Genomic DNA, 25,669 nt, shown 5'->3' on the forward strand with positions numbered 1-25,669 from the left:
TGGAAGTTTCACATCCTGTTTGGTTTTGCCTTTGCTGAAAATGAACATGTTTTTTTGACTTTAGGTTAGCAAGTGTATTGTTATTAAATAAGACAAATCAAGTTTTGGAAAGGGACAAAGAGAGTTATTGTTAATGCTACACATTTATTTATTTTTGAAAACACCATAGTGCAGTTGTTGTTATCTCATCAGAGAGCCAGGCAAACACTATGTTGTCGACAGTGCTGAACCAGAAGTGTATTCATATAATATCATAGATCAGTTCTGCCTACTCACAAACATGCAGATAATGCACAAGGTGAAATGAGAAATCTCTAATGATAGAAAAATATTGGCGTAATCTACTGAAGTTTCACAAAAGGGTTGATTATGACTGTAGTTAAAAGAACACTAAATAAGATGAGTTCCCTTACAGGTACAGCTCTGTGTTAACCACAATAGTTTTCAGTGTTTATGTATTAACATGTGTATATCAAATACTGGTTACATGAGAGGTTGTGGTGTTTGTGTATCCATTTACCTTGGATTATCTTTGTAATAGAATGCCTTGTTTTTACTCTCTCATCACAGCATGGCCAGCAGCAGCAACAGCAGCAACAGGTGAACCGCAGCAGTCAGGAGGAAAAGGAGAAGGAGGAGAAAGAGAAGGAGGGAGAGAGGGAGGAAGACAAAAATGAAGCTGAAGACAAAGAGGATGGAATGAAGTGAGTCTCTATATAAATACTGACTAAATCTTTCAACGCTGGACTAATGTTTTGTATCAAAGACGTAAAATTGTATTTTTGGTCTTCAATTTTACGTCTAAATACTGCGTAGAAAAAACAACTAACAGATCCGACACATTGGATGGGCCTGAAACTGTACAGCTGCAGCTATCTTCCAGCTCTCTTCATTTCTTCAACGTGCATTTCCTTTTTAGAATTGTTCCAGGTTCAGGTCAGGATGCAGCAAATGGTGTAGGAGTAAGTTTTGGCTGCGGGGAGCAGATCTGGAAATCCAATCATTCTGCAACCCTTGAGCTCTCACTCTCTCACCTCCAGCAAGACTTTCCACCTACCACAAAGTCAAAGTCCATTCGTTGCTCCTATTCAAACAGCTGCTTTTCTGTTTGTGCTTCTCCCCTTCCAAAAAGGGTGCCAAGTGTCCTTTTTAAATATTCTGTGCTTAAGTTGTTAGTGTTTGTTGGATTTTTTGGTCAGAACAATTTGCAGTATGATTCGTTTAGCTGTGGGCAAGCAGGTGGGTGCAGCAAAGGTGGAGGGGGTGTTTATAGGTACATAGCCCGCAAAGAATGCAAAACAACATCCTGAATGTCACTGCTTTCTGTTGACTGGAGATTAACGTTCAGTGTGTAGAATTTAGTTGCCTCTGGTTGTGAAGTTGCATGTTGAAGCTGAAAACCCCTCACCTCACCATCTTCTTCCAAACATGAAAGAGAGATTAAGAGTGTTTCTCCAGTTTAGGCTACTGTAAAACACATGTCAGCCTCTGCAGAAAGAACCTGCTCCCGATGTAAATATAAGTATTTACATCCATAGAATTCTTTAATATTCAATTTCTGCCAATAGATCTCTTTCACCTGATTCTCACAAACTGGACCTTCAACTGATAAATGCAGAATTATGTCTGTGGTCATGCACTTTTCAGTGATCTCAGCTGTGGCTTTGCACTGCAGCAGTTTCAATTGATGGCAGTTAATATAAATAGATAAGCAGCTGTGCCAAACTGAAAGGAGGAGATGATGATGATGAAGCATCGCCTTCTGCATCCCTGCTCTGAGGCGAGGCCAGGGGGACTCCATGACTCCCAACGCCCCCTGCTACCTGCCCGTTACCCCTGACACAGCTGGCGCAGCTATATTTAGTGTGCCACTAGCTCCTCTCAGCAAGATTAATGTAGCTGAGGGAGGATGAATAGAGGAGCAGTGGGTTCAAACTCAATGGCTCTCTCCTGGCATGGCTTAGTGCTGACAATTGATATCTAGCGGGAAAAAGAAGAACAGTGGGCATACACTTGGCCAAGTTTGACTCACTAAAGCTCAGGCAGTGTAGTGGCTCAGGCATCAGGGACATGATGGTGACAGACAACAATACTATATTGGTATTATTAACATCTCCCTACACTTTTTTTACAATTTCTCAATACAATAATATATATATATTTATAATTTTGAATGATAACACAATGTACATGGCAGATTCTGTCTCAGGATTTTGGCATTTGATGCTGAGCAGTGACACACATGGACAGTTGGATTAATACAACTGTGTTGTTGTCAGTCTAAACCATTTTTCATGTCAATGCTTTCCACAATTTTGAGAACTGTGCCCTCTATTTTTGGCTTCTATATCATTGATGCATCATATACATCAAACACCCTTCAAACCCCCCATGTGTATCTGTAGCTGACTCTGTTGACATTTCTCAAATGCAGGGACGACACCTCTGGAGAGGATGCAGAGGACAAAGAGCCGACTGTGGCTTTCAAGGGTCGACGCACAGCCAACAGTCAGGGGCGTCGCAAGGGCCGCATCACCCGCTCTATGACCAGTGAAGTAGAGGAGACCACTACACCCCCACTCAACAATGAGCTTGGTCAGTCTCTGCAGCTTTGTTTCGTCTTATTTAATGTAAAAAACAAAATTTGCGTGCTGTACATTTCAAACAGTTTTTTTTATTTGTGAGTGATTTGCATCAACATTACTTTCGGTAAATTACGTTTAACTTTTCATTTTTTTATTCATCGCAAGGAATCTGCAATCTGGGTTCAAACTTTATAGAAAGAAAATAAAAGATATGAAAAATTGTTAACACCAATAATGTAGGATGAAATAATGTGTAACTGTCAGGAGCAAAAAAAATGATAAAGAATTTACAGTGTAATTATTTCACTACCACCTTTTTGATCAACTTCGATTCAGCTATGGACTCCTGTCCCACACCACAAGAGTGCACTATTGTTCCTTTTGTCTTCTTTCGCTTATTCACATTCAGTCATACGCTTATCACTTTATACTAAAGTGACACTTGTAAACATACTAAGAAATCAAAGCGGTGAAAAAGTGCGACTACATGAGTTCAAATCCTGTTTGTGTTATTTGAGTACAAATCCTCTCTGTGTAAGCAGTGACCCCTCACCTAGCTCTTTGTTTCCTCACTGGTGGCAAGTCAGCCATGTACACACCAACACTCTTGCTGCAGGCTATAAATGATTTTTGATTATTCAGCAGTTTTGTAGTTGTTATATGCTGTAGTCGCCCTTGCAGCAAAGGTTTTAGTTACTGGGAATCCCCAGGTGACTTTGGCTGTAGAGAATCTCATAAGCAGAAGAACCCCCCTTCCGCCACTGTTTGGACGCATTAGCAGAGGCCCCTGCTCTGCTGTCTGCTGCGCATGGCCAGGGTCGGCCCTGCTTGTGGTTTATGCAGGGAATGAACCCAGTTGTTATGTCTATAATCATTAACTGACTTTTCTCCTTGGATTTCCTGCTTCCTCCACCTAAAACAAACAGTCCCTAGCGACCCACGCTGCAGTGTCTCCTTAGCAAGCAGCACAAGCCACCCTGCCCCCTCTTACTTATTCTTTTCTTCTCTTATTTCTCTATTTCCCTTCCTCTTGTCAGTCACTCCCTAACTGACTTTGTGACAACTGCCCACCCACCCCCACCTCTGCCCGCCTTCTCTGACTTCTCTATTTTTTTTTTTTTTTATTACAGCCAATCTGGAGATGAATGAGAGCTCTCGCTGGACTGAAGAAGAGATGGAAACTGCCAAAAAAGGTAATAAGATAAACATTTCCCCTGCCTGTGAAATGTAACTTCGTCACAGTTACTCGCATAACAATCCATCAAAGAAAAGACTATCAGCAGCAGATCAAGGGCCGTTCTTTCGATAGCATAGACAAGTGATGCGGCTGTGACTTCCTGTTTGTGAGGCAGCGGCTGCCACGTGCTGCTCGGTTGTGTCTATGCATGTGTTTGTTCATGCGTGTGTGTGTGCGTGCGTGCGCCAGTCTGCCTGGACTAGGTCTTTTGCTCTTTGGAGCCATTTCCCTGTCTCTCTGGGTCAAGGCAGCCTGTCTTTTTTTATCAGAGAGGCTGTAAAGTCTGTCTCTTATCAGCCAGCGAAGGCAGCAGTCATTAGCCTAGCTTGTTTATTATCTCTGACCAAAGATTACCCAGAAGCCTATTCTCAGAGGCTGCTGCCCGTTTTCCTTGCACCAGTTGTCCGCGTGAATGCATCTGACAGTGTTTGTTGCGTGGAGTGCGTGAATCTCAGTGGCAAACTGAATGAGCTCCTTCACCCTCTGTGGTTTCTTATTTGTACTTCTCTGTTGATAGGGATTCCCCGCTGATGTGTTACACCAGACATACAGTCTGCTTCTCATCTGTTGGGGTATTAAAAAAAAAGAAGACAGATTTTGAAAGTGGTGTGTGTATCAAGAAAATGTGATAGCTGCTGAGGTCAGTTAGATTAATATTTGATAACCTTACTTTTGACTCCTCACCTTAACAAAACTCAGCCCGATTCATGTATTTAATGTATCTTTTGATGTTTTAATCTAGGGCTTAGGTGGCTGAGTGCTGCTTCTTCTAATGTGAGGTCTTGCTCTGCACATGACTTGACAACAATTTCACTTCGATGCGGCTACTTTGTGGCCATTTCTACATGATGTGTCATCATGCTTTGTGTGACTCTCACTTCTGCTTCTGACAAATTTAACCTGTCCTTCCCTGAATCAACAGCAGATGAAGTGCCTCTATCGGCAGTTGATAGCTTATTTTGTGATAACTGGCGCTGGCCTGGCCCGAACATTGTCTTGTGAAGTAATCCTGGTTAATGTCTACAGTTCCATTCTCCTTCAGTGGGATTAGTTGAGGGGGGCTCCATCCCAGAGGATAAGCCTGACAGCTTGGTGGAAGCAGGGCTTCTATGAAGCACTTATGTAACCACAACCACACAACCCAGCTACAGCACCTCCTCCGCCGAAGAGGAGGAGGTGCTCTTTCTCATCGGCGCTAACAACCACCCCAACACCTGCTCAAAGGGATTCCCCTTCCAACAACTGAACTCCTCCAAGATCCTAACCACAGCCATGCTTTTCCTTACCGAACTGGATCAGCTGTCAGTGTGGTCTCACTTACAGGTGCTTGATATCCATATGATTTAAAGAAGCTTAGGTGTCTTGATGCTAGTGTGTTTATCCCCTTGAAATAAACAGATCTGAATAATGGCATCAATAGTGATCGGCTGGACAGCGGCACTCCAGCAAGGCAGCACCAGTCAGCGCTCCCTTGGAGTTCGCATAGATCACTCTTGTCTTCTCTGCTCTTAAAAGAGTGATACCTCAAATAAGGGACAGCCAATTTTTTTGTAAAGTCTCTCATTAACCCACCAGCTCTGTCTGCCCATGTGTATGGCAAAGGTTGTGTCTGTGTGCCCTTGGTCCGAGCTGTGTGTGTTTGCATGTGCACTGTTCTTGGCTGACGTTTATGTAAGTGCACTAATCTGGCAGGCTTTGCAGGCAGCTGGATAACAGCCCCTGCTCTGCTTGCTGGAAGAGCCCATTTAAAGGAGCAGCAAGGAGAGTATACCATATTATCTTTTCCTCTCTTTTTTCTCCACTGTTGCTCTATCTCTGCCTTCCGCTCTGTCTCCGTCTCTCTTGGATGGGAGATGGCAGCAGCCCAGATTGGCAAGAGCTGTGGAAGGTTTGGCAAGCGGCTCTTTTCCCTCTCGCACTTTCTCTCTCCCATCACTCTGTGCTGTTATAGACTGGTGAGAGGTCACATTCAAGATGAAAAGCAGGTCAGTCAGGAAAAATGTGAAAGCCTTTATGCTTTCTCATGGTATCAACATCAACTCCCTTCCTCCCCTCCTCTCTTCCCCCTCTCTTCTCTCTTTGCAGTCTCCACTTCTGTATCCTCTCTCTTTCTCTATTGTCTCTTAGCTCAGTGGCTCTGCTATGCTATTCTCTCTCTCTCTCTCTCGCTCTCTCTCTCTCTCTCTCTCTCTCTCTCTCTCTCTCTCTCTCCTGTCTCTCTTTTTCTGCTCTCTGTTTACTCTTGGACTGCATTAGTGTGTGTTTGTGCCTGTGTGCTTTAGTATTAACAAGAGAGACAGAGAGAGAGAGAGAGAGAGAGAGAGAGGGAGGGTTCAAGTGAGTGTGTACTCACTCATGCGTTTGTGTGTGTGCGTGTGTGCGTTCGTGCCGCTGTGCCTGCTGGCAGAGGGAGGTAGGGGGAGGGACAGACCGAATGAGAGAGGGAGGGAGGAGAGAAAAAAAAGAGAGATAGAGGAGAGATCAGATGAGGGGAGAGAAAGGCTGAGTACATAGCACCGCCCCACAGTCCCACTTTCCTGTGGAAGTCTTCCCAGACGACCGCCATTGGGGAGAGACACGGCAGAGAAGAACACACCAATATTCACCGAAGCGCAGGCAGGACAAAGTGAGAGGAAAAAGGAGGGGAGAGGCCAGGAGCATGTGCTGTTTTGGAACACGTCAACCCGACACCGGCTCAAGTATCAAGCCAGCTGGCAGGAAGAGCGCCGAGACTGAGCTGTTTTCATCTCCTCTACTCTGGATCGGAAGGCCCAGCCCCGAAGAGCTTCCCGGCTGGCCCTCCACAGATCAGACCGTCTGATAGGGTTTTCCACTGCAGGGCCATGAGACGACGACCGGAGTGACAGGCATGTGACAGACAGGAAGAACCACTTTCTGGCTGCACCAGGTGCTGTTGTACTTTCTCTGGGAGGAGCTAATGGATATGTAGCAACTTGATTGGGTGTGAGGCTACCACCTGCTTCAATACTGCTGCCGCCGATTGGATGGTTGTTCCATGTGTGTTGCTCCAGCGACTAAGGCCCCGAGTCAACCAGAGCTGCTTCTTCGGATTGTGCTCTAAGTAGGTGCTTACTGTGGAATAAACTGGATATAGCCAGAGGTCATAACAATGTAACCTTTGACTTTCTGTAAATGAATTGCCCTGTTATTGCTTTAACTTCACTGGGTGCAGTGCTGGCCTGAGTGGTTTGAATATGTGTGACACGACGACACTGTTTGTGTCTTTGTTCATCCGAGCACATGTGTGTTGGTGTGTACTCTGGCCGGTTGGAGGGCGTCTAACTGCGCCTGATAGGTGTCGATCACGTGTCTCACTCACTCTTGGAATGAGTCAGGCCAACTGTTCCTCTTGTCTTTCTTGGAGAAGCTCTCCTAGCTATGCCTTTACTGCAAGTGATAAATATTTCAGCTTCAAACTCTCTTCCACTTTAACACTTGACAGGTTGTAGGTGTCCAGCAGCTTTTAGACGCTAGCAGCTCAGACTTGAAGATCACCTTTGCTTGTTGTTAATGCCTTCTCAGAGTGACTGTGAATATAATACTTCAACCATTTGCTATATGATGCACGGCTTTTATAAATGCAAAAGTATCATTACATCAATAGTTATTAATGGCAGTGGGTTGTATTTTACTTAATTTAGTAAAATAAATAATGAACTGAAGTTATATTATACTAGGATATTTATCTTTTTTTTCCCTTTTCAATCACATTTGGGGTGACATGTTTATATCTTCATATCTCGTTTACCCCCTGAGGATCCATGTACAGAGAAAGAACTAAAGTCCCGTGAAGGATATCCTTGAAAATAGACTTGTAAACAATTAATAGATCAGATTTAATTGCAGCTATAGCTTATTACTTCCATTATTCAATCAAGTGTCAGTATCGTAGTTAATCTTTCCGATTAATATGACCCTTGAATTGGCGGGGCTGTAAACAGCTCTCCTTTCCCTCTCCTCTGGCCTGGAGTTGTAGTTGTCCTACTGCCACCATTAAGCGATGAGATGCAGAGACCTATGTCCAAGGTTATCCCAGGAGGTGTTGGCTCTGTGCCTGTTAATAACACCCTCCCAACCCCCCCCCCCATCCCCTTCGAGCGGCTGTCCTGTTGCCAGGACCTGTCAGGCTGGCACAGGAAACAAGTGGGTGGTGTAAGCTTAAGCCTCTTACAGCACACACTGTTAATGAGCTGCCTTTAGCTAACAGCAGACTCTAGGAGGGAGGTAAATTCTACGCTACCTGTCTTTTTAACTCACTTACACGGTCAATGCTCTCTACATGTCTTCCTCTAGTACACCTACATTAAACTGTTAGTGTTTGTGCGTGTGTTTATGCGTTTGTGCGTGACAGGTTGATCTATCACAGCTCTGGCCAAGCGGGTGCCTGTAGACTCTTGTGTAAGGCAAACTCATGTGGTTGACTGAGTAAAGGACCAGGGTTTCTTAGAACTGGGTCACATAAAAGTCAGCTACGGTATGACACAGAGTGACCCCAGTGGGAAGAGTTAATGATGTCATTGGTATGACGGGTCAGCCACGACACCCGACTCCCCGCGTTCACTCTCGATCTCTTCTTATGTGCCATTTTTTGACAGCTGAATAGAGTCAGATGTGTGTGGCTGTTGGTTTACCATAGATAATCTTCTAGACTGTGCACTCAAACAGATTGTGGTTGGAGATATTCTCTGTAGAGCAGAAACCTAAATAACAGTCTTGTGCTTCACAAAGCTTACTTTGCTGTTTTACAACTTTATAGAAAATATTATTTTGAAACAGAGAGGAGATGTAAGAATACAACAGATACATGTAATCTTTGTCTGAGTGTCTTTGTTCCTGTACCATCTTAATCCTTCTGCCCGTCCATCTGTTACTTCCAGGCCTTCTCCAGTATGGTAGGAATTGGTCCGCCATCGCCAAGATGGTGGGATCTAAAACCGTGTCACAGTGCAAGAACTTCTATTTCAATTACAAGAAGAGGCAGAAACTGGATGAGATTCTGCAGCAGCATAAAATGAAATCGGTAAGCGACAGTTTCTGAGCCATATTTGAAATGCGTGATGCTGAACATGTGAAGTTGTTTGCGCACAATCAAGCTAAGAGTTATTTTTCTGGTTTTCCTCTGAAGATCAGTGGGCTTTTTTATTTAGTGTGCGTTTGTTTTGACCCAGGAGAAGGAGCGAAAGGCCAGACGAAGGGGCAAAGCCCTGCAGAATGAGGAGGCTAGTGCCCCGTACACTGCAGAGGAGGAGGAGATGGAGGGTTCAGGAGCCAGTGGCAATGAAGACGAGGCCCATGAAGATGGAGAGGGTACAACACTCACAAGAGCAACACATGCCACACCAAAACAAAACACTATAAATCAAAGGTTCTATTATACCTGCATCTATTGATTGATGACTTTAGGTATTATGAGTCATTTACAGTTTAAAATAGGAAGCTGTTTTATGAGGTTACATTTAACAGTATATTTTTGTTTTTAATAATGTATTATGCTCAATATCCTGATTGTTTCTGTGGATATATTTTTCAGTCAAATATACTTGCAGGGTTTCTGCAGGGTCCCAATAATTTGAAATTCAAACATTAAAAAGTCTTAAATATGTCATCATATAACATACCATTTGTAAATATGTTTAGGTATGTTTGAATTATATCCAAACTCATTTAGTGCTATGTCCGTCATGCTTTAAAATTAACTTTCTCTTTTAGCAGCATGCATAGTTTGTAATTTCTCAGTATGAAATAGTTCTCTGTCAAATATACGCTGTAATACAACTGCAAATAAGACCAACAAGGAACTGATAACTGATCAGAACTGGCCTGAATTTATCACAGTTATTGATATTGACAGATATTGCTCTTTAAGTTCATTCATTATAGTCTAAAGGGGTCTCTAAAGGTGTTTAATTTAACTTTTTGAAACCTGCAGAAACCCTGTACTGAGTAAAGCAAAAGTTAATCTTTTTAAATGAATAGCTAGACATACTGAATGCTTTATTAGGTACACTTATACATTTTATGACATCTCTGTGATGAATTCTAAGCTTTTGAGAAGCTACTATTGGCCAGTGCAAGTGTGCAACTATTGGATTGCATTACATTGTACAGGGATAAGTGGTCACTGAGTGCATATAATGGCATGTCAGAGTAGAACTCTTTGACTTGTTCCTGTTAGCTTGAAGAATAATAATCAGAAGTGACATCCATAAAATAATCTTGAGAATCCTGCTGTAGCCTGCTGATTGAAGTATACTGTGTAGATTATACTTCCACAATAGAATGTTGAAGCCTTTGGGGATTCATTTCAGCATCCCTGTGGCTTTGTGTTCCTCCTTATTGTACACTGAAACTTGATTAGGCAGAAGACTGGCACTGTGAAGAATCTGCCACTAGCGGGAAAACTGACATAGAGATATAACATGATTTAGATTATAAACCCTGTCTCCATGTCTTATCTGTCTTTCCCTTTGTTCTCTGTCCCTGCTAGGTGGAGCCAATAACAGCTCTGACACCGAGAGCTTGCCCTCGCCACACTCGTCAGACGACAGCAAGGTCAAAGAGGAGGGCTCAAGCAGGTCGAAGGCCAGCTCCAACTCCGGAGATAAGGAGGCCTCCGGATCAGACATGGGCCAGGCAGGGGACGACAAAAATCCAGTCAGAGAAGATTCAGACTCGGCCATAAAGCAGGAGATAAAGACTGAGACAGGGGAGTCCAACAAGGAACAGCTGCAGCCTGCAGCACCCAGTGATGCTACAGATAAAAAACCTCCTGCTGCAGAGACAGAGGAAGTAAAAAGCTCCACCAGGAGCTCCAAGAAGGATCATGGGACCAAAACTGGCTCCCATGGCGACAGTGACTCTAGTGCTACTTGCAGCGCTGATGAAATGGAGGAGACAGACAACACAGAAAAGAACAGGTAAAAACTCTCAGCAAGGGGCAATGTGAAAATTTGATATGTATTTTATATCCATTTAGATAAACATATCACAAAATCTCTTTCCTGTTTTGTTTTATCTATGACATCATCGGGCCTGGTTGAGATTATTAATGCCAGAGGGCCTCTGGTTTTTGAGCAGTGGATTTCTAGGTGTCCTACTTCTCTGGTCTACCACAGTAGCGAGGGTTTTGAAGTGTTATTAGTTGCCTAGCTACTCTGTACAGCAGTGAAGCCATATTTGGCAAGCTACTTTTGTGTACGCCACAGGATGCTCTTTTCTATCAACCAGAGATTTTATTTTCATTTTGTATGAATGAGAATCTATATTGAGAATCTATAAGTATATGTGTGTGAATGAGGCCACAAGAAATGGGTGTCAGAGTACGTGGGAGGAGTGATTAGTTTTGTTTGCACGGTATTTGTTCAATTTTTTCCATGACAGCAGACTGCATGTACTGGCAGAGCTGAGGGAAACGCTTCCCTCTCTGCCAAAGCAAACAAAGAGAGTAAGTGTGTATGTGTGCGTGTGCGTATGCAGGGCTACACACTTTTGTGCTGTTGCGCTCAAAGCGCGTGGCCGTCTGTGATTCAGAGAATGCTGTTTGCTTTCGACAGATGTGCGAGACATGGTTATGGATTTTTTTACAAAAACTCTTCCACAGTGTCAGGCTTAGTCAACGCACATCCTACATCCATCACACACACACACACACACCATATATTTCTGCATCACCCTTAGGATTTGTGAATGTGCCTGCGTCTCCTGTGGGGAATGGGTAGGCTGACATGTGGGATGGAAACACATTCAGAACCTCTGCTCTTTTTATGGTATTTAATAGTTCTTTTTCAACATGGATTGTTTAAATAGGATTAAATTGGACAAATCATATGATATATGACATATGAAAGCTTGCGGCCATGTTATAGTTACAGGGTAATACTTACATTGGCAGACACACTTAATATATAAGTATGCACCCTTTACCCTCAGCATCCTCGTCACATCCACTAATGTTTTTGTGCCTCTGTGTGCAGAATGACTTCTCCACGGCCGAGCCTACTGAACTATACTCACGATGGGGTCATATCCTCCCCGCTACAGAAGCCCATGGACCTGAAACAGCTCAAACAGAGGGCTGCTGCTATACCACCTATTGTGAGTCTAATTGTGTGTATTTTTATTTTTGTCACTCATCACGTGACGGTTTGGAGAAGAACACCTCCACTTCGAGTCCTGAAATGGGTCTTTGACCCAGATAGTGTTTTGTAACCAAAAATTGATTTGTTCAGGTTACATGCACACGCGCACACACACTCACACACTCACACACTCACACATGCACACAGACACAGACACACACACACACACACACACACACACACACACACACGCGCAGAGAACACTATAATTTATGTGGTGTCAGAACTATCAGTGTCGCTCTGATCACAGAAATAACAGTATTGCACATGAAATTGTCCATTCATATTTGTAAAAGATAACCGCCAGATGGAGGATGATGGGATAGATCGCTTTGTGGAGAAGAAATTAGATGCCGGACATTAGAAACTTTAGCTTACCAAGAAATAGGATAATTTTTTTTAGCGGTCGTGGTTGTCAGATGCTGCTTGTGGCGAACCATGTGTCAAATGCCAGATAGGAGTGGTCTTGTGCTGGAGGGTTTATATCTAACCTTCATTTTTTCTTCACCTCTCATCCTGTGTATAGATGCCAGAAGCCTCCATGCAGGGCATTCAGCGGAGTGGGAGTGGCAAGACATTGCTTCCCCCCCACGCCCTGGCACTATACCAACAGCAGATCACCATGGCTCATGGGGAGTCCTCCCAGGAGGTCAAACAGCAACAACAACAGCAGCAGCAGCAGCAGCAGCAGCTTTTAGGCCAGCCATGCAAACCGCAACTGTACAGCTCGCAGGCAGAGAGAGACAGGGAGGCTCTTCACAGCAGCAGCCCTCGTGTTCGTCCACGCAGCCCCTCCAGCGACAAGGATGGTACGAACCTCCATCATGACAGAAAACTGCTTTTACTGTCAATGAACTCAGCTGCTTAAGTTACACGTGTAGAAACCCCTCACACGATTTCCAGCATTCACTTCACACCTTGGCGAGATGATCTTCCATCCCACGTACCATGGCACATTTCTGAAATTGTCCATTTTAAACTGTGGCATAAATGGATTCATGGAAGTCAGATTAACACTATAAATGAGGAGTAAGGATATGATAGGAAAGACAATTCTGCAATTGGTCTAGTTTTACTTACTTGGTCCTTGCTACATGCTCTAACCTTGAGTCTGTGTTCTCTAGTGTTTAGGGTATGCAAGTGTTTCTGGGACAGGGAGAGGGAACTGATAAATGATGTGGTATTGCAACTGACCCAGAAGGGAATATAGTCCAGTTCACTGCCCTTACTGCGAGCTTGTGGAATGTGAGTGTCTGAGAGCGCAAGTTTAAGACTTTTAGCTACAGTCAAGATGAACGACGGGTCTTTTATAACCAAGTGGGCACGCCAGCTGTGAAGACTTTGATCAGACAGCCACGCTTTTAATGACTTATTTGAAATAAGACTTAAAAAGCTCTTTACACATGCCGCAGATGCAGGTGTAGACATATTTTCAAGCTACTATTTGCTAGGACTTCCCTGCTTGTGAATACTAAATTCACATCCTGGGGTAATACCAGTAAAAGGGTTGATGAGGTTAGAGCATGTTTTTGGGGAAGAGAGATAAATTCTGTGCGGATGCGATGATCTGTGGTGTGTTTGTGTCCCTTCAGACCTGGAAGGCAACGAGAGGTGGTTACTGACCCTCCTGCAGGGATTAAGTAGGTTCACCCCTTGCCTTCTCCCCTATTCCTTCCTAATTGCACCTTAAGCACACTACAGTGCAATCACCTCCTCTGCTGGATTTTACTGTGTGTACTAAATATTTTCAGTGGGTTGTTGTGTATGTTAACAAATTAATTCAGTGGTGAGTCACCCTGGCTAGGAGGTGGCGTGAAGGGTTTTTGTGTGCTCATGACCATGACAGTGTCAATGATGTTGACAACAGTGAAGTAGCAGTGGCAAAAAGGACAGTTTCTTGGATTAGTTGAGGTCTGGTTGAGTGCTGTGTTTCGGTCCTGACTGTTTGTGTCGTCTTTGTTTCAGAAAAGTCCCGGGCCTTGTCTCCACACAGCGAAGCCAAGAAGCAGGCACTGGGCCCAGATGATCTAAGAACCTCTAGCTTGGGTCGCCCAGTTCTCTCCCCCTACCCCATGTCCCCACGAGACATGGCCAAGATCAGCCATGACCAGCATTTGCTCCACTTCAACTGTGAGTCCTCCACTCTGTTCTGTCCTGTTTTTTTATGTTATTAGAATCAGAATCAGAATCAGAATTGTTTTTATTGCCATGTATATTTGCACATACAGGAAATTGCCTTGGTGCACTTAACAAGCGTACATTTAAATATATTTATCATGTTATGGGAACTTTTAACAAAACCTCTGCATTTTGATGCTGAAATGCCTCAAGAAAAAACTCAAGCCAAAAATCTGACATTCAGATCTCAAGCCCATAATGCCTCCTGCTTTCCAGCGTTACAGCAAGCGGGCCACAGTTCCCTCCCTGGTCTGCCACAGGATGGTGGAAGGCTGGCAGCAGTGAGACCCCTCACTATGCCAGAACCACCACCTCTCATTTCCTCCACCAAGCCCGGAGGCTCCATCACACAGGTATATCAGCACACAAATGAAAAGTGGAGCTTTGACCTAGTCTGTTGGCCCCAAAAACATCATAGAAATTTAAAATGTTATTATCTTCTTCAATATACTCTGATTAGAACCTTTGAATATTTGCTACATGAAATATACTGTGAATGAATCGAACAAATTCTCTGAAAAAAAATACCGCCTTGTTTGTTCAGGGCACCCCAGTGCAGTTGCACAGCCCAGCTCATGGGTTGGACCACGGAAAGATGCCCCCCACACAGATGGGGTTGTCTTGGATGGATCAAAGGAAAGTGGGTGAGTGAAACTGTCTCGTGCACTTCACTAATGCGCACACAGGCAAAACAACCTTTTTCATGTGAGTTTGAGCCTCTCCACACGCTAACTGCCTTTTAAGTCACTTAAGAGGAGATTTAAGCCTACACCTTCCAAAGTTCAGATTTTCAAAAATTCTGTTTCCCAAATGCTCAAATTTGCATGTTCACACGCAGATACACTGAAACAAATATGTCTTTTAAACGAAATTCTTGTGGATAGTTTTTTTTAAATACAGAAATTGTCGGCAGTAGTTTAAATGAGGCCTAAGAAATTAAATGAGGCCTGATAATCTTTTGCAACAATATATTAACACACCTGTCTCATTTTTGTCTATGTGTCATTCACTATGCAGCAGGTTCTTACCCCATGGTAAAGCAGGAACAGTTGTCCCCTCGCAGCTCATCCTCCCAAGCTGACAACATGTCGACCCAGGGTACACCTCACGATAGTGCTTCAGGAAGAGGTGCATGTCTTCCCCTGTCTTTTCCTTTATTTAATTCCCCTATACGTTACAATAGGGTTAGTGCTTTAAATCTACGTTTTTCTCTGTGCTATGTTAATAGGTAAAGATTTACACAAGTTTCAATATTCAGACTCACTTTTTGTGAGTTTGGTTGTTTTAAAACCAACTGCATTTTTGTCATTAATGAAGATGCCCCACACCTTGGAAAAGTCGAGCCATTCCACATGTTTTATTGAGCACTGTCACACTCAAAAGATTTACCACCTCAGCAGGACAGTGACCTTAGGGACACAGTGAGGACCACATGGAGTGACTTAAGCACAAGTCTCTGAATGTAAATTAGTGGCCGATACTTAAGTCTCATTGGGAGTCCGTGGGGAGTGGAGTTTATTGAAGCTCATCTAATCTGACAGAGCTTGAGAGGATGTGAAGAATGAGAGGAAGTGCTTAAATCCATGCGTGCAAAGCTCGTACACATACTGTATACTCACGAAGATTCAAAGCTCTAATTACTGCCAGTCGTGCCTCAACATTTCTGTTGTCCTTTTTAAATTGAATGTGTAAAACATTGCAAAGGCTGACACAGAATATTTGAATCATAGATATAACAAAACAGTGATTAAACAACAACCTGTCACTTTAGCTTTTGTTGCAGCTTTACTCAGAGGCTTTATCAGACCTTTTTAACAAACCTTAACTCCAAATGATTGTTTACACATAGTTTGCCATAACATACTACTTTACACTTTGTCTCATAGTGACATAAATGTCTTTCTCACTATAAATACAGGCTCTATTCAAGCTGTTCAGGGGGGCAGTATCACAAAGGGCATCCCAGGGACCAGAATGCATCCAGATTCCGCGATCTCCTGCCGAGGGGGCTCCATTACTCAGGTGAGCTCACACCAGCAAAATACTGTGAATCCAGGCTCTTGGTTCTTCTTAACGCTGACATACAGTTTTTCCCTCTCTCTCTTTGCTCGTCATAACAATGTTGATAATGGAAAACTGGCGTTATCTACAGATAATCCCCTACTGCTTTGTTTTCACTCTCGCTGTAACAGAATCTCCCCTATGCAGAGTTTGTTATCACTGCGTTGGGCGTGGCCACCGTGATCTGAGATGTTAAGATTCATTGCAGCCTACAGTGTAATGCTTGTACAAATAAGAGCCACCCTCATTATTTTGAGTTACTCTCTCCTTTCCTGGTGGTTAATAGTAGTTTTTCGCATATCTCTGCTGTGGTTAGACGCCTGCCCATACTCTTTTAAAGCTGCTGTCGTCAATCATCGCAGCCGTCGTGTTACTGGGCTTTGATTTGTGTACTTATGATGAAACGGAGAGCAGAAAAGCTGTTGAGAGGTCATGAGGCATGGCCAAGTACTGTGGCTGCTGGATTTCCCTGCTAATGTGACATAACCACAGCTCTGAGTGGCCCTGTCACCCTAGCAACAGGTACACATTGTACTGCGCCTGTTCCCTCTCTTATTTATCTATTTATTCTAGGCGCTGGCTCAACCCAGTCATTGATATGCCCACCGTAGTATCACATCCCTCTGGCATACAGGTGACACTAGTGTTGAGGAAGCTGTTAGCCACCATGACATGTTTGTAAGGAAAAGGTCAAAGCTATAAGATATAATCAGTCATCTCACAGACAGATGGCTCAGTTGTTCAGCTTGCTAGATGGATGATGGATACTTTGTAGCACCCACATATATGCACCTTATAGTGCACTTTCTTAAGGAGTAGATGAGGACTGCTTTGGTTAGTGTCATCTGATCCTGTAAATGGAAACCCCCTCCATCACAGGAAATGTTTGGCCGCCAACATTCAGCAGTGTCTTCTTGGAAAAGCTGTAAGGGACAGACTAGATATTTGATCTGGGGCTCTACGCTGTCTCCTTCTCAACCATCCACCCTGCACTCATATCTTCACAGAGCGATGAAGAAATATAACTCGCGCCCAGGGTATGAGTCATGTGACTCAGTTTTAACAAAGCTGCCGATTATCTGCTGATGTCAAATGGTTGTACTATTTTGTTTTTAAAGGTCTGTTTTCTTTTTCAAATTTGTATATTTACTGACACTCCTGTTTTCTGTCAGTCATTTATTTAGAGCCTTAACAGAGGTAAGGTAATTATTTTATTAAAGCGCAGTCTATTCTCACAGAATCATTTGGGTTTTTTGGAAAGTCTCAAATCCACTTTTGAGTTTCAGAACAGGGATTTTATCAAAAAATGGCTTCATAACAGAACTGATTATTCATGTAAACACATTGACATTGCAGGCAATTTCACAGTGTACACTCATCAGTGTCTGTAACCAGATCCTGACTTGAACATGGGTATTTCTGTTGGTGTTACCTCTGCAGCTGTCTTTGCAGTTAGTTAGAAAGCAGCAGCCTGTTGGGAGCATTACATATCCTGGTGCTGCCTTCGGCGATGAGTTCAAGATGGTTTTCTGAGCATGAGCCTTGATTTTTATTTCTTTTTTTCTACTTTGGCGTGTGAACGTGGATGTGAGAACTGTTCGATTTTATGAAATCCAGGCTTGTAAACAGTACCTGCCTGGTAGTCAAGGCCACCTCATGTAGGTCATTGCCACAATCTGTCTTATAAAAGTCATGATCAGATCTATGCAGGCTCTCACGTCTCCTCTCCTCACCACAGGGGACACCGGCTGACGTGCTGTATAAGGGAACCATTAACCGTCTGATCACTGAGGACAGTGCCAGTCGAGCTGAGCGGGAGCAGGATGAGGCGCTGTCTAAAGGACATGTGGTGTATGAGGGCATCAGCGGGCACATCCTCACTTATGACCGTGAGTACTTCCGCTAGGCTACAATAAACACATGGCCAACTGTTATTTTTATTTTGTAATAAAAAATTCAACAAATGGAATGTTGTCAATTGAGTGAATATTGAAACTATGTCGTTGAGTGTTAGCCCTAAACTAAGGTATGCTTTTTATGTAATAATATTATATGGTTCTCTGTAGGTTCCGCCTCTCAAACTCCTAAAGATGATGGCAGAGGTCCTGGCCAGCCTGGGGATATTCTAGGCCTGAAGCGTCCTTATGACGCTATGGAGGGTGGAATCTCCAGAGGACTGCCTATGAGGGATTCTCTGTCTGCCGCCAACTGTGAAGGTAACTCCATTCAGCCCTCTGTCAATCTCACTAAAGGTTGCTGCATGTAATGTGGTCTGACTCTTGTTTATTCACATTCATGTCTAATCATTGAAGAAATCATTTAGCGTAGTCTCGAATCTCACTACTCCCTCCGCTCTCCCTCAGGTCTGATTGGTCGAGCCATGCCTCATGATAGGGACAGTCCGCACCACACACCTTACAAGGATGCTCATCACATCCGTGGTTCCATCTCCCAAGGTAGGATAACATAACATAGAACAAGACAACAGGAATGAAGATATTGCAGCAGGTTGAATATTTGGGCAAGTGTAAATACATCTGCTTGCAAGAGAATGATAATATCGTCAGCCAGCACACATAATCTTTCTGTGCAGCTTTGCTGAGTGAGCACAGTTTTTTGTCTTTTAAGTAACAGATTGTGCCTGTTTACCAGATCTTACCCACTGGCATTAGTACTTTCATGTCAGTATTCTTATTTATCTGTCTGATAGTAGAACAGTTTGATAACCATCTTGTCTCATCTTGCCCAGAGACAGTAATGCTGCCTTTCTGTCCCATCTGTTACACCATTTCACAGCTCGCTACTTTTCTAAATTGTGAAAACTAAATTTCCATATATCAGGTATTCCTCGTCATCTGGACCCACAGGATGGGTACCTCAGGAGGGAGCCAAAGCAGATGAAGAGAGAAGGCTCCCCACCCCGTGGACCTGGTTCTCTTTCTGACCCAATGAAGGGAAGAGAAGCAATGGTGCCCACTGTGAAGGAGGCTGGGCGCTCCATCCACCTCATTCCCAGGGACCCTTCCAAAGAAGGCATGATAGTACAGGTATAGACACACTTACAACACAGGCAGGCCCTATCCCACCCTTAGTGTTTGGTTCTATCTGCATTCAACTGATTAATTCCTGTCTCTTCAGGGAACACCCATGAAACAGGAATCTGGTGGTTCAGGGAAACGTCATGATGTCCGCTCAATCATAGCCAGTTCACCACGTTCCTACCACAACACACCCTCCCACATGGATATGCGTGCTGAGAGGGGCCGCTATGAAGAGGCACCGAAAGGACGCCCCAGCGCGGTGGTCAGTACGGCTAGTCCTATAGCCCGTTCTTCTCCTCTTACACTGGGGCCAGAGCAGGGAGGCAAGGCTCATCATAGCCCAGTAGGCTACGACGACAAAGGCAACTTAAGGGCAGCGTACCCTGGACCCTCCCATCGTGGCTCCCCTCTCTCCAGGGAGGCAAGCCAAAGGCAGCATGATGGTGACTATTTCTTACCCAATCAATAGTTGTTTTGTTTGTTTCTGAAACAAGTTTGTCCCTGAAATATCCTATAATAACCTACTTAGTCCCAAAAACTGAAGAGTTTCGTGTTTTCTCTTCCTCTTGTTCCAGCCTCCAGTAAGAATCCATCTCAGGAGCGTAAATCCACACCAACTCCCAGAGAGATGAGTGCCACTAAATCACCGCTCCCTGGTGTTCCTGATCAGCAGGCTTATGAGCGTCTGCTGCAGGGTCTCGGAGCAGATATGTACCGCCAAATTCCCATAGCCTTTGATCCTGCACAGCTGCCTAGAGGCATCCCAATTGACCCAGGTACAGTTCCAGGCAGACCTAATAAATGCATATTAAAGATAGATAGTCCCTTATCTATTTAATGCGCTCTGAAATGTAAAGGTCTTGAAGGTCTTGCATATCTTTACAGGTATTTTCAGTTATTCTGACCTCATTGAAGCATTGCTCAGTAAAAGTTTGGTAAAACATGGCTGAGAGTTATGCAAGGTCAACAAAATCCATGTTCTATAATAATCATAAAGGCAGACGCTGTTCTGCAGTGTCTATCAACAGCCTCGCATCAAACCCGATCTTTTTATTGCAATGAGAATGCAAACTTAGCTAAACTTAACAAAAACAAAGTGGCGTCCGGCAAAGCTCTGCAGTTCCCAATAATTACTTGAAACTACAATTTTAATGACTCTGTGTCTGGTTATCTGGAATTGGACTTTATGGTTTGTAGTTCATCCACTCGCCAGTAGCTATAGCACTGCGGGAACACCATCGTAGTCCTGTGCAATGTTAAGTTGATCTAAAATCAGTCGGACAGGTAAAATATAACAGCAAATGGAGGAATACATCAATTGATTAATTATAACACACCCACACAGGCCTGAGAAACACATCAAATCAAATAAGTAAAAACAGCTCTATTGCCTTAAATCGTTTAAAGTTATTTTATCCAATCTGAACAGACATTTCCTTCTTTTCATCCACAGGGGCCTATTACTTGCCTCGCCACCTCACCCCCAACCCAGCGTACCCTCATCCTTACCCCTACCTCATCCGGGGCTTTCCTGACACAGCTGCTCTGGAGAACCGCCAGACGCTGCTCAACGACTACATCACCTCGCAGCAGATGCACCAGTGGCCACCAGCCGCCGCCATGGCCGCCCAGCGCTCAGACCTGCTGAGGGGCCTGAATCCACGAGAACAGGCCCTTTCTATGACCTACTCTGCCCCTCGTGGTAAGGCTAAACGACTTCAGCCCACAGTTTTAGACATAGTTAGTTCACCACACATACAAACATAGCTTTCTAAGAGCCACAGGGCTCATGTTGCCTGCATTTCATTCAGCAACAGTATCACCTGTCAGGTGAAACATTAAGAACTGCAGTGCTGCTTGTGGCCTACTTAACCTTACACCTCACTCTGCAATTCAGATGGGTTAAATGCAGAGGATAAATTTACCTGCCATTGCATGAGTGTGTTGTGCATGTCTGTGAATGTGTTTGGTATAAATAAACGAATCTGAATCTTATATGTGTGATGCATTTAAAATAATGCTAAATATCACATATAGTAAAGGATAAAGCCTTGAATACATTAATTCTGTTGCTATTTCTGTAATTTCTTGGATCAAATTTGTATCTGAAACTGCAAAGTTTCACTTTTCGAATGCACATAAGCTGTGGACAATCAGCGTGTGACGTGTGTTCTGCATCCAGCAGCATTTAAAGGTGATAACTAGCTCCGGACGAAGGACACAGGAATTATATGACTTGCCATCACTGTCTGTGGTATTTTTTTTTAAGAGAATCAAATACATGTTACTTGCCACAGCTTTTATCTTCTATTTATGTATTAAATAAGAGTAAAAAGGAATCTGTTGCTCGAACCTTGCGGTCGCTTGGAGTCAATAAGAGATTATGTTGTTAGAGTTTTATATTTATTTTATCATTGATATTATATTTTGATGTTACATCAATGTCATCAATGTTATTGGGACGTTTTCCCTCATACTTTTATTCAACCTGTCCAAACCTCAAACTTGATGACTGAATGATTCTGCAGTATGGACCAGTATGAGACAGCAGTATGTATTATTTATCTGTTGTCCTCCAGACTTAAACACATCTGGACCATTACAGCCATTCGAATTTCCTTTACCCATCTCTTCTTTCTGTCCCCAAGGAATCATCGATCTTTCTCAGGTGCCACACTTACCTGTCCTGGTCCCTCCCTCTGCAGGGACAGCAGGCTCTCCGATGGATCGCATCACCTACATCCCTGGAGGAAGCACTACCTACCCTGGCAGGCCTTACGCCACATCCCCCATCTCTCCAGGTTCATTTTAGTTCTCACAAGCAACTCACCAAAAATTTGAAAGTTGCACTTACCGTTTTCATAATTGTGTTTTTTTCTTTACAGTTGGCTCCTCACATGCAAACAAGATGCAGGGCCCATCCTCATCTTCAGAGCGTGAAAGAGACCGTGAACGTGACAGAGAAAGGGACCGGGAGAGAGACCGAGAGCGGGAAAGAGAGAGGGAGCGTGAACGGGACCGGGAGAGAGATCGGGAGAGAGATCGTGAGAGAGACCGGGAAAGGGAACGAGACCGGGAAAGGGAACGAGACCGGGACAGAGAGCGTGACAGAGACAAGGGCGGGTCTCTTGGAAATGTAGAGCACGCCCCCATCTGGCGACCAGGTGCGGCGTGATTGCAGTTTTATTATTATTGTCTCCTAACATCACACACTAGCAGTTTCAATGTAGGCTCCTGATACTTTGCTTGCATTTGTGAAATTTATTGGGCTGTATTGATGTTCTCAGGTACAGAGCACAGCTTGGCGAGCAGTAGCAGCAGTGTGAGACCTGCTTCTCAGCCATACAGCCACCAGCACTCCCCAGTGTCACCTCGTACCCAGGAGAATGTGCAGCAGAGGCCAAGTGTCCTGCACAACACTGGAGGCAAAAGTCTGTCTGTCAGCGAACACTCATCTGTGTTACGGTACACTGCATTTTACTTTCTTTACAAGGACCTTTTTAATCCTAACTTTTCATAACTTTCATCATGAAGATTAACATTTTTATATCCGTGATTACTCAGTTTGTTTTGTTTGGCTCATCAGGTCCATGTCCTCGGGACCAGCACGCTACCAAGGTTATCCTGGCCACCTCCAAAGGACAGGTATGCCCCCAGAGACCTACCCAGCTGTCATGGACTCAAGTGTAGCCAAAGAGCAGAGCCGTGATGGAAGCAAAATCAGGGGAGGTCTACCCAAGCACATGCAGGACCAGCACGGACCCTCCATCAAATCGGACCCCAAGCTGTCCAGCCTCAGCCCAGGGGGAATATACCCAGGTTCCTATTCTTCGGCTTCAAGCCGGCCCCAGCACCTGCTGCCCCCCCAGTCGGATAACCCTCCTGGCCGTGGAGAAAGCGGTACACCTAGTAGGGAAAAGACTCAAAACAAACCGATGTCCATTCAGGAACAAGAGCTCCGAGCACTCGGTAAGACCACCATGACTGCGGCCAACTTCATAAACGCGGTTATAATGCGTCAAATTTCTTGTGAAACGGGGATGCCAGAGACGGGCTCGCCTGTTGCCAGCAGCGCCACTGATGGTAAGACGCTCTGGATCCCAGGGTCCCCCTCATCACCTAGACCCTCCCCCGTCAGTCTGTGGCCTATTGCACGCTGTGGTGGTTGGCATTTATCAAATCAGCCCAATTCATTTACATTATTTTCTTTCAATGCTATAATTTTTGTGTCTTATTAGTTACTCTTCACAGACTTGAAGACCACCAAGGGTGCCCTCTGGAAAAAAAAACAACCTCTAACCTAAATAAAAAGAGGCAGTTTATGTGATTGATATTACATTGATGAAATAATTATACATTTGATATTTCCATGAAGAAGATCCTAGGTGTCCTTTAAGGTGTCATTTAAGGTAGCTAAAGCTGATCGGATATTTAGGCAGAACATCCTTTGCTGCTTATTTTAATTTTATTTTCATAGATAATGTGGCAACCCTCTTCCCTCTTTTTGGTTGGTAAGTTTGAGTATTTCACCACAAGTAAATTTTCAACACTTGAAAAGGCTTTTATAACCCATGTTAAAAAAGATCGCTGTAATTCAAGCTCTTTGACTTTACACATGCAGTAACTCTACTTTACAACTGATGATGCACTCCCCCATGTAGCTACCCACACAGCTTTTGAACCGTTTGGACAATGGCCACATATAACACAGATGACAAAAGGGTAACAGATAATAAGTGTGAGACACCCTTTTATTAAATGTTATTGAAAACTTTACCAACCACCAAACTGATCCCCTTGAGGTCCCTGAACCCCTGAACCAGTGCTTCAAAGAAAGAGGCTGCTGAAAGGGGGGCACGTGGACAGGACTGGGGAGACTCTCAGCAATCCAGTGGGAGGGGAGGGGGGTACTACAGGGTCTGATCTCCAAATCTCTGCATGTTCCAATTTATGGCCCACTGTAATTTATGCTGTTTTTAATTTTTATTTAATTTTTTCCCAAACACACCCTACACTCAACACATCTCTCTCAATCAAACCTCTGGGAGTTTGTCCGTCATTTGGAATGTGACTGTGTTGTTTTTTTACTGTTAGTAGAACAATGTGTCACATCTGTATTTATATAAGACTGCAGGGCAAGCGACACCTGCATGCTGCGTTCAGTTGTGTGTCAATAAAGTCCTGTATATACAGCGCTCAACAGGAACCATACTTCTCAGAGCATATGAGACTCGTAGACAGACTCACTAATAGGACATCATCACCTTGACGACAGGCCCACAGAGACAAACGCAGGCTGTTATGAGCTGCTGTTGAAACGAATCCAGTCACTTCTGTTGTTGTTACGTTGCGTTGTTGTAACACACACCACAGTGTCCTGTCCCTCTGGGGGACTTGTCCTCTCTGGGAGTCGGTACAGTCAATCCTGCCCCCTACCTCCTTCCATGACTTACATCATCCTCTCCAGAGATAAATACTGTGATTAGAGCAAGAGTTGTGTAAGAAAACACATAGTGAGTGATGACGCACAGAGGAAAAAACAGCCTTGAAACAGGCTAGTAGTGCTCTCTAGAGTATGCAGTGAGAATTTTGGTCCCACAATGATTCAACAGTAATTTCACAATGAATGGGTCTGTCATGGCTTAACTTTTATACTATTAGTATTCGTAACCTTCTTGTATTCATAGCTTACAGTATAGACATAAGTATTTTCTTTGGCTCTTATGCAGTACTGTCTGTCTGTGATGTAAAGATGGTCTTAATTTAAAAGGCAACTTTATGACCGCTTCATTTATGAGTCACTGATGAAAACCAGTCAGTTTGAGCACCACCGATGGTCAGAGCCAAGCTCTGCTGGGTCTGAATGCAACGAGTGCGCTATAAATAATTAGGAGTCTTATGGTAGCTCGTCACACGCGCTGTCAGATAGTGTTTTTGTTGAGAAGCTTGCCCTTTCAGCTTTCATGTGTAGCTGCTACATGACACCATTTTATTGCACATCCAATATTAGTGCAGGCATTTCTGAACTGTGCATGTTCTCATTAACATGTTTTATCTTGAACTTTGTCATGATGCAATAAGAAAACAAGACTAACTTTTATCTATGTGTGAATGTGATCTTTGCTTGTGCGTGCATGTGTTTTTTGGATTGGACTCTCAGCTCAACAAAAGATGGAGCCACACAGTCTGTACCGTCCTCCGTCTGAGGAGAGACTGTCTCCAGGCCAGCAGCCCCAGTCCCCCTGTGTTAAAGGCAGCCAGAGGGTGGTCACCCTGGCACAGCACATAAGTGTAAGACTGCTCAACCACTGTATTTCAACTGTCATAAACAACACAATACCATAATGTCTCATTATGTGTCATGTTTTCTAAGTACACTGCTGAATAGAATATTCCAGGCAGTGTTAT

At 43.9% G+C, this 25,669-nt stretch overlaps 1 protein-coding gene across 10 annotated transcripts in view; it reads left to right on the forward strand.

The window, feature by feature from the left end:
- ncor2 (nuclear receptor corepressor 2) overlaps nucleotides 1-25,669 on the forward strand; it is an 86,156-nt gene that overhangs the window by 52,068 nt on the left and 8,419 nt on the right. For 2 of the 10 annotated variants that reach the window (XM_062383793.1, XM_062383817.1), the window contains exons 15-40: nucleotides 571-704; nucleotides 2,435-2,595; nucleotides 3,716-3,778; nucleotides 8,721-8,863; nucleotides 9,012-9,150; nucleotides 10,331-10,760; nucleotides 11,817-11,937; nucleotides 12,508-12,790; nucleotides 13,574-13,621; nucleotides 13,947-14,111; nucleotides 14,376-14,512; nucleotides 14,704-14,803; nucleotides 15,177-15,287; nucleotides 16,078-16,181; nucleotides 17,959-18,109; nucleotides 18,287-18,436; nucleotides 18,584-18,676; nucleotides 19,062-19,267; nucleotides 19,359-19,704; nucleotides 19,837-20,037; nucleotides 20,715-20,963; nucleotides 21,910-22,062; nucleotides 22,147-22,425; nucleotides 22,549-22,726; nucleotides 22,848-23,344; nucleotides 25,422-25,552. In XM_062383793.1, coding sequence (XP_062239777.1) covers nucleotides 571-704; nucleotides 2,435-2,595; nucleotides 3,716-3,778; nucleotides 8,721-8,863; nucleotides 9,012-9,150; nucleotides 10,331-10,760; nucleotides 11,817-11,937; nucleotides 12,508-12,790; nucleotides 13,574-13,621; nucleotides 13,947-14,111; nucleotides 14,376-14,512; nucleotides 14,704-14,803; nucleotides 15,177-15,287; nucleotides 16,078-16,181; nucleotides 17,959-18,109; nucleotides 18,287-18,436; nucleotides 18,584-18,676; nucleotides 19,062-19,267; nucleotides 19,359-19,704; nucleotides 19,837-20,037; nucleotides 20,715-20,963; nucleotides 21,910-22,062; nucleotides 22,147-22,425; nucleotides 22,549-22,726; nucleotides 22,848-23,344; nucleotides 25,422-25,552 — 4,773 coding nt within the window. The remainder of the gene's footprint in view (nucleotides 1-570; nucleotides 705-2,434; nucleotides 2,596-3,715; nucleotides 3,779-8,720; nucleotides 8,864-9,011; nucleotides 9,151-10,330; nucleotides 10,761-11,816; nucleotides 11,938-12,507; nucleotides 12,791-13,573; nucleotides 13,622-13,946; nucleotides 14,112-14,375; nucleotides 14,513-14,703; nucleotides 14,804-15,176; nucleotides 15,288-16,077; nucleotides 16,182-17,958; nucleotides 18,110-18,286; nucleotides 18,437-18,583; nucleotides 18,677-19,061; nucleotides 19,268-19,358; nucleotides 19,705-19,836; nucleotides 20,038-20,714; nucleotides 20,964-21,909; nucleotides 22,063-22,146; nucleotides 22,426-22,548; nucleotides 22,727-22,847; nucleotides 23,345-25,421; nucleotides 25,553-25,669) is intronic. The other 8 variants (XM_062383854.1, XM_062383860.1, XM_062383828.1 and 5 more) reach the window with 6 other exon arrangements.

The sequence above is a fragment of the Platichthys flesus genome, chromosome 3 (genome assembly GCF_949316205.1).
Source record: "Platichthys flesus chromosome 3, fPlaFle2.1, whole genome shotgun sequence".
Classification (NCBI taxonomy): Eukaryota; Metazoa; Chordata; class Actinopteri; order Pleuronectiformes; family Pleuronectidae; genus Platichthys; species Platichthys flesus.